The sequence below is a fragment of the Vicia villosa genome, linkage group LG6, assembly GCF_029867415.1.
Source record: "Vicia villosa cultivar HV-30 ecotype Madison, WI linkage group LG6, Vvil1.0, whole genome shotgun sequence".
Lineage (NCBI taxonomy): Eukaryota > Viridiplantae > Streptophyta > Magnoliopsida > Fabales > Fabaceae > Vicia > Vicia villosa.
This window is the reverse complement of record NC_081185.1, coordinates 136301137-136310256: the sequence shown is the minus strand read 5'-3', so window position 1 is coordinate 136310256 and position 9120 is coordinate 136301137. Positions and strand designations below refer to the sequence as shown.

Genomic DNA, 9120 nt, shown 5'->3' with positions numbered 1-9120 from the left:
TGGTTTGGTATATTGGTTAAGAATTCTAAATCGTACAAAACTATTAGAAGCCAATTTTTTCTAAAACCGAACAATTTGTTAAAGAACTGAATCGTTACACTTGGTTTTAAATTATTTTTAACGAAAAACCAATTTAAATTTAATTTTATAAACATTTTTTAATATACTAGTTTACATAATTGTTTTTAATAAAAAATCAACTTAAATTATTATTTTTTCAAAAAAATTGTTTTTTTGATATTCGAAAAAAAATGACTCTTTTATTTTGGGAAAAACTTGAGTTATTTATTTTGGAAAAAACCACTAAGTCAGCAACTTGTCTTTTAAGATCGCGTCTCTAATCCAATAGTTGACAAATCAAATCATTCTCAATGAAGTCTCTCTTGTTTGCCAAATACTGAATTTCATGGTCGATCTTTCTTGGTATTGAAGGTAAGACTCGTCGAAAGGTCCCATAGTTACGTAGTCTCCAATGTTAAAACTAGTCTTGTGTTCCAGATCATGGAAAATGGTCGCATAATCCCTTCGAATGTTTGCACCTGGTTGATGAATGTTGAAGTATCTATACTCAACACCATCATCATTATCACCATTATCCGAAGGAAAAACAGGAAAATATAATTTTTTTTTTATAAAGATTCATACATTTATAGATGCAAAATTTATACCCACACTTAACAACAGCATCGTCATCATCATCATTGATTAAAAACGTATTATCATAATTTTTGTTGATGGTGTCTTGAATCTTGCAAGCCTTGTTTTTCCTTCCACGATGGTTTTGTAATATTCCTTGCTTTTTGTTCGAAGAATCTTAATCTTTTCATCCAAAGCCACTAATATTTCTTCAAGCTCTTCGACAGTGGAAACAACATTAGGGTTACTGTAATGACAAGAAATCCATTAAATAACTCTATAATCTATAAAAAAGAATTAAATAAAAGAAGTCAATGAAATACCCAACATTAGCATTTTCATTGTTGGGGATTGGGTCTCCATTGTTGTCCATGGAGAAGTTTCTTGAAATACTAAGTGAAAGAGTGAAGTGAAAGTGAACCGTTATTTCAGTTGGGAGGGAGAGAGAAATATGTGAAGTAGTTGAACTTAATATTGGATATATTTATTTATACTATTGCTATTAATGGTAATGTAATCATGTGACCAATTAATCTATTCATTCCTATTTGTAGGAGTGACACCAGAGTTTTTAAAAATGTTGTAGTTGTTTTTTAATTGTTTTTAGTGAGGAAAATAGGAGTAAATGGTAACATTGAACCAATTTACATTAGGATTAGGATGATGCAGACTAAATATTTTGCGAGCGTGACTCATAGGCTTTAGTATTGTCTGTTTCTGTAAAGATAAACATTAATATTAAGAGGGAGGTGTAATAAAAAGTGTAATAAAACATATACATGTCGGACAACATGATCGGAGTAATAGATCAAGAGGGAGGTGTTAGATATACATGATTTTGACATATTATCGTGCTAGATGATATTTTATGTATTTCATACGGCGATCAACGTGAGACACAATCCTTGGAGGTGATAGCCAGCTTGTACTCTATATGGTTGGCTGATCATTGGCGTTTAGACTATTTTTAAAAATTAAACTATAACAATTTTGTTTGTGATCTATTCCACCCCTTCTGGATTGTAGCCTATCGTCTATCATTTTTGAGTTGGTTCGATTCATTGTCAATTTTAATAACCGTACAATCGCTCAACCCACTATTAATTCGCTTAACCCTTAGGATATGTTTGGATTGATGGAATAGGATGAAATAGAGTGGAATGGAAATGAAATAAGTTTATGTTCCATCGTTTGGATCGGTTAAAAACAGATGGAATGAAGTGGTATCTTATGGAATGCATTCCATCATATTCCATCACTTTCCACCTTTTTTTTGTACCCACCGATTTGGGCGGAATGAAAAAAATTACTCTATTTCATCATGAAGTATCCAAACAATGAAATGACGTATTTATTCTATTCCACTCTATTTCATTCTGCTCCACTCCATTCTGCTCCGTTTTTTTTTATTGTATCCAAACATAGCCTAATTTCAGTAGAGTGTGAGAGCATCTGGGAGAAATAATTCCTTAAATTAATGTAGCACTCTTATATACTTGAATTTAGTTGAGTAATTGGATATGAATATAATAATATTAGTTAATGCATGCCATTTTTAAAAATTATTTTATTTAAAAACAAATTAAAATTTTAAATTAACTTTCATTTAATTATCATGGATATTAAAGAATGTATTTTAAATTAATTAAATCTTTGATCTTCTAAACACAAGAGTGTTGCGCCTTAGTTAAAATTTAAAATTTAATCAGTTCAATATTAAATAGGAAGTATGAATTAGCTCACATACAACAGAATTAACAAACACACACACACTCTCTCTCTCAAAATTAACAAGTTTGAAAGTGATATTCTTGTTTTCTTTTTCCATCAAGAATGGATGACGACCAAGATCCTGATGTACCTGTAAACCCAAACCCCCCAAATGAAGAAGATGAATTAGAAAATAAGATTGATCACATAGGGGAACTAATTCTGAAACTGGAAAATAAATCGACTGAGTATCAAGAATTGATATCTGAAAAAGAAGAAGAACAGTATGAAATCTGGTGTAGAATTGAGCAGCGCAACATTGACAGAGGTATGTTTATTTGAATGCATGTGGATAGAATATGTTTACAAAAAGAAAAAGTATAGAAATATGAATGCGTAACGTAAATTCTTTTTTCTCTTCAGAGAATAGTGATGGTGATGCCGCAGAAAATGCTATGAATATTGACTATGGTGAATTGGATCCCGCCTATGAAGATGATCACATTTACTTAGGTGATTTAAAATATACTGTATTTATTTATATAGATACTTGTTGGGATTTGAATTAAAAGAAAAATTTGAATATTTTTGTGTATACAGAGGATGATGATATGTTGGAAGAAGATGATTTTCCAGTTCAAGCTCCACCAAATAATGCAAATCCCAATGCTGCTCCAGCACCGGTTGATTTCGAAGAGATATTCGAAGAAATCGACAATAATAGTAACTTTAGTCTCGACAGCTATGTATCTCAAGATGCAGAAGATGACTTTATGGAAGAGTATCAAGATTTTCTAGACTTTGAAGAAAGAGAACTCCGAATTGAAATTGAGAGGCTGAACAAAAAAGAAAGTTTTCTTAATGACTTGCTTGCCGAGTTAATTGCTGAAAGGGACGATCTTGAAGATCAGCTATTTGGAAATAATGGAGGACAGTAACCTGAAGTGGTTCCAGTGGGTGGATGCATCCCTGACAAAATTGCAATTCTCAAGTCTAGGTAAAAGTTAGCTGAAAATCTTAAACAAACAGTTTTTTGACATGCTTTGTAATATCATTTGTACAGAGATATTGAAACACAATTCCAACACTTACAACAATTGCAAATCATCAAAATAGTTGCAAGATTTCTATTATGTTTTAAGTTATAGCCATTTAGTATAATAATGTATGTACACAAACAGTTAAGTTTTTATTTTCCTAGAATCTTAGAACTGTGCTGTTTGCATTCCAGCTGTAATGCTGCCTAGACATAGTTGTCAAGGTGATAAGTTGCACAGATTTGGGGCCATGATACGGGTAGGTGGTGTGGTAGATTCATCCCACTTAGAATCTAAAATGGACAGTGGTGCGATAATAGGGTGGTTTTCGATGGTAGTAGGTGGGAGTGAGGGGGTGATCAGATCAATAGGGCCATGATGAATTTTAGATGAAGAGGGAAGTTCCAGCCAGTAGGCCACAGGACCAATTTGTTGAAGAACCTTGAAAGGGCCATAATATCTTTGAAAATTTTAAACAAAAAGCTTTATTGAGATGCTTTGTAATATCATTTGTACACAGATATTATTGCTCCGCTATTCTTAGTCTCTAAAGTTCCACATGAAACAAGGAATGTTCACAATGGTTATGAAAGATATCTATTCGGAAGATTTAAAAAAAATGAAATTTGGCGAATGAACTCAGATGATGAACACAACAAAATCTTTGAGACAAATATTGTAATTCAAATCAATGTAAATCATACAATGTTGGAAGGAAACAATTAACTAGTATCAGAAACAGGACATAATTCATTATAAAAAAACAACATAACAATAAAAAATTATGAACTGATATTTTTACGATGCTCATGAATAAGATTCCAATCAAACCAACACCAACTATATATATGTTCCAGCACCTATATAGAAATTGTTAGGAGAACTGAAATAATTTGCTTAAGCAAAGTTGCATTCAATAGATTAAGATGACTAGCTAACTCAATCACATTTATGGATCAAACACATCCATCTAACTCCCCATATTTTGAATCATTATGAAAAAATCCGACATATTCTCTTCTTTGTCTTGAGGTCTAACCATTTATATGTGATATTTCCGTATGTCCATTTCTAATCTGAAAATTGAATAATAATAATCATAATATTAATATTACAACAGGCATATAAAACAGGTTGAAATAAGAGGTTATATTTTTCAAAAGTCAAACCACTAGTTTATTTCAGATTATACATTCCTACTAAGCATATTAAACTATCTATGTGATTCTATCTGCAAATGTAGACAAAGACAGTGTAACTTTTAAAGAGGAAACTAAAACTTCATGTTCAAGTCAAGATTGATTTACATATGACTATTTCGAAAAATATTATTCATGAAAATAGTAAATTGTAACATATTAAAGAAATGACCGACCAAAAAACTAAAGGGTTGAATAACTCACTGTTAGAGAGAGTTTTCACAGATGTTGAGAAGTCATGGCAATATCTAAAATCCAAAAGTTGTCCATATTAGGATTATATGCTCCAACAATATATAATTCCAATTGTCTAAGATTTTGATATTGATCCATATATTCCTTCATTAACTTGGATATCTGTTTACACCAGTAACAAGTGAATTAAAAGCAATTATTGACAAACATATAAATATCAACTAGAAATGTATAGGGAAATTCTCAACCTGTGAAAGGCTCTGATGCATAGGAAAATTCTCAACCTGGTGTAATCTTGCAATTGTAGCAAAGTTATATACATTTATGTTGTTAAAACCTGCATCCCAAAAAACCTTCAATAACTTTGGAGCCTCAAAAGAGATTATGCTCCTCATCTTGTTGTGACCTCTAAATTCAAAGGATGAGAGATTCAAAGCATGAATATCCATCTTACAGGAACAGTAGTAGAGAAGACAGATAGACCGAAGAATATTCAATGGATAAGAGATTTGATGCAACAATATCAAGATTTCTCGACTTTGTGTCCCTGAGACGCCCGCAATGAATGTTCAAATGAAGCAATGATGGACTAGTTATTTTTAAGTCAGAGAGGAACAAACATTCATTAAGAATGAAGTTCTCAAGATGGATGCAGGTAAAACACAGATCCTGAAGCATATTCTGCTCCACAGGAACGAGAGTCAGCACAAGGGTTCTCAAGTTCTTCAATCGAGAAAAATCCATAGTTGCGGCTATGTGGCAGTTCTGTAGGTGCAGATATGTGAGAGTATTAGGGCCAGACAAGAAAGGAAATAAAAATTTGTATGGCCTTATATTAAAATCAGTTTTATATGCGAAGAGGAGCTCAATACGATTGACACCTTTAACAAGTCCTTTGTGAATCAATCCATCAATGGCATAAGTATGATAGACATCTAATGGAAAATTTACTCGAATTGAACTGATCATGTCACCGGGATATTTCTGCATGAAATAATCCAATCTTGTGGCAAATTGAGATTGAAGTTGTCGAAAGTGTGGAAGGGTTATTGATAACTCTGGAACGGTATTATAATCAAACATGTTAAGGAGATCAAAAGTGAGGTCCTTCCTTAATCCCCATTCATGATACCATTGTTTGGACAATGCCCTAGTTTTCACCAAATTCTTCAAACTTAACTTGGAAAAGATATAAGATATAATACAATCAGGCAACTCAGTTGACTCACCCTTGAGTTTTTTAACTCCATTCATCGTTGTTGCAATGCAAACAATAATGAACAAACTTTAGAATTTCAATTAACAGCGTGTAGTAAATATTATTGTTAAATCGGAAGTAAAATTTCATATTCCAATTAGAAGCTAGAAAAGAAAATTGAGTTTGAGGAATGAACACGACCTACCTCGGAAGTAAGAATTGGCGGTCGAACCGATCCTACAAGGTTGTTGATGATCGTGATGCTTTTTATGTTCTGGATGGAAACCTAAACAAGTAGTAGGATATTTATTTATATCTAGTATTGACATTTTTATCCAAATAACTCAAATTCAAAATAACTACATTTGAGAAAAAAAATTAAAAAAAAATTAATCCACCCATTTTCACACAAAATTGCATTAAAAATTAGATAATAATAAATCAATAAATAAACATAGTTTTAAAATACTCTATTGCAGTTGCATTTAATATTAATCTCAATAAAATATATAAAAATATATTTAAGAGTGAAGACTCATTTTGGTCTCTCACAAATATTACACGAGTCAAATTAGTCCCTCGCAAAAAAATTGACCCAACTTAATCCCTTACAAAATTTAACCGGATCATATTAGTCCTTCTGCTAATATTTTTCTCAAATCGATTTTTTCTACTTCTAAACCGGTTCTTTTCATACTTCTAAACCGTGACTGGACTGACACGTTAGATTTTTTTTTAATTACTAAATTAATTTTTATTTTTAATTTCATTTTTAAACAGTTATCAATGAATAATATCAAAAAAACCAAAATTATTTCTTATAAAGTAATTTTTAAACAAGTAATTTCCATGATTTCTACTAATATTAACAAATTCTATACATAAATTTTTACCTATGAGGTCTCAAATCTAAGTCCCTTTAAGTTAAATGATTTTCACTTTACAACTAGACAAATCAATTTCTATCGTTAATAAAATGACTATCATTTACAACTAGAAAAATCAATTTCTATTGTTAGTAAAGCAACTATTATTTACAACAAGACAAATCAATTTCTATTGTTAGTAAAGTGAGTATCATTTACAACTAGATAAATCAGTTTCTATTGTTAATAAAGTGATTATCATTTATAACTAGACAAATCAATTTCTACGGTTAGTAAAGTGACCATCAATAACAACTACACAAATCAATTTCTATTGTTAGTAAAGTGACTATCATTTACAAATAGACAAATCAATTTCTATTGTATTAAATTGACTGTCATTTAATCTGAAGAGACTTAGGTTCGAGACCATATTGATACAAATTATGTATTTTTTATTTTAAATTTAGAATTGTTTAAGATTAACCACGTGGGCCTGAGTTCAACTCCTTATAAGAAACAATTTTGGCTTTTTTATATTATTAATTTATAATTGTTTAAAAATGAAATTAAAAATAAAAATCAATTTAGTATTTAAAAAATGAAAAATAAATAAAATCCAACGTGGCAGTCCAGTCACGGTTTAAAACTAGAAAAAAAAAACGATTTGAGAAAAATATTAGCAGAAGGACTAATATGATCCGGTTAAATTTTGTAAAGGATTAAGTTGGGTCAATTTTTTTGTGAGGGACTAATTTGACTCGTGTAATATTTGTGAGGGACCAAAATGGGTCTTCACTCTATATTTAAAATGTGAGAATTCATACCAATTTAAATTATAAATTTAATAAATATTTTATAAATAAATAATATTTTTTTCATCAAATATAAAATATTCAATAAATTAAACTGATATATCATATTTCAATATAATTTTGCACATATAAAAAACTTAAATATATTTTACTTATTAGTGTATATTTTTAATTAATTAATTAATTAATTAATTATTAAAACTTTTAGTTTTTTTCATAATACTTATGCACTTCAACTATTTGTCTATTGTCTGAACTATAATTTAAAAAAACTTAAAAAACAATTTAAATTTATAATATTTTATCATAACAAAAATTTTAACTACAATTTTATTATTTATTAACTATTTAATTTTAATCTTTAATTAATAATTTGAATTTAAAAATATTTATTATCAACGGTAAATTTTTAAATGAATAACAATAAGATAAAATAAATTTCTGATCTCTAAGAAGCGTATTCCAGCGAACCGTAGCATTTCCTGTTAAGAAATATGGTTGGGCCTAACTCAACCCTACAAAACCGGCTAGTAGGGTGAGGATTGCCCCCACTTATAAGCATAATAGCCCACAGGATCTTAAACGAGGCTCTTAATACCATGTTAAGAAATGTGGTTGGGCCTAACTCAACCCTACAAAACCGGCTAGTAGGGTGAGGATTGCCCCCACTTATAAACACATGTTTAGGCCATATATTGTCCGATGTGGAACTCTTAACATTTCAGATACAGTGGAGCAGAGCTCAGTAGGATAAGTAGTAGTACTCTGGTCACGAGACATGTTATTTCGAGTGAGTAGGCTGCTATTCACGAAAAAAGTTCCCTAACACAAACTTCTAAATCAGGAACTCGATTATGGTTCAGTAAAGCTGCACAAACCACTTCAAATTTTGCGCGAAGTTTCATGAGAAAATCGCATTTGCTAACCTCATAAATATTTTAAACGGTTGCAAAGATGTTTAAGAAACATCAGCATGTAAGATCTCAGAGTGTTCAGCCCATAAATTTAGAAAATTAAAGTAGTAATCTTGAATGGACAGAGGACCTTATAGATAATTTGCAATATTTAGTTCAAGTTGAAAGCATTTCGCTGCATTATTCTCATCGTATATAACTTTTAGGTGATCTCATGTGGCTTTGGCGGTCAATAAGGAACGCGAATTATTAACCATTTGAGGCTTAATAAGGCAAGGATCCAAGAAATAATTTGCACGTTCTTTGTTTCTCATGTATCTAACGCAATTTTCTCGGGTTGGAGCCATCGAAGCCCCAGATAATCAGACATTCCTTTCCCTTTCACATACATTTCAAATTGAAATGTCCACGAAGGATAGTTTTCCTAGTAAATTGAGTAAAAAAATTCTCTCCTTCCTTTTCTAAAGCTATGAAACCAAACCAAGAAATAACGACAGAGAAAAAAAACGAGCCAAGAGAAGACCAAAAGCAGAGAAGGGATTAAAACAAG

The 9120-nt window shown here is 30.7% G+C and overlaps 1 protein-coding gene across 1 annotated transcript; it reads right to left on the bottom strand.

Moving 5' to 3' along the window:
* Positions 1-5227: 5227 nt before the first annotated feature.
* On the bottom strand, positions 5228-6031 carry LOC131614764 (uncharacterized). The gene has a single exon (XM_058886317.1). The coding sequence runs from the start codon at positions 6029-6031 to the stop codon at positions 5228-5230; it is 804 nt and encodes a 267-aa protein (XP_058742300.1).
* Positions 6032-9120: the final 3089 nt, after the last annotated feature.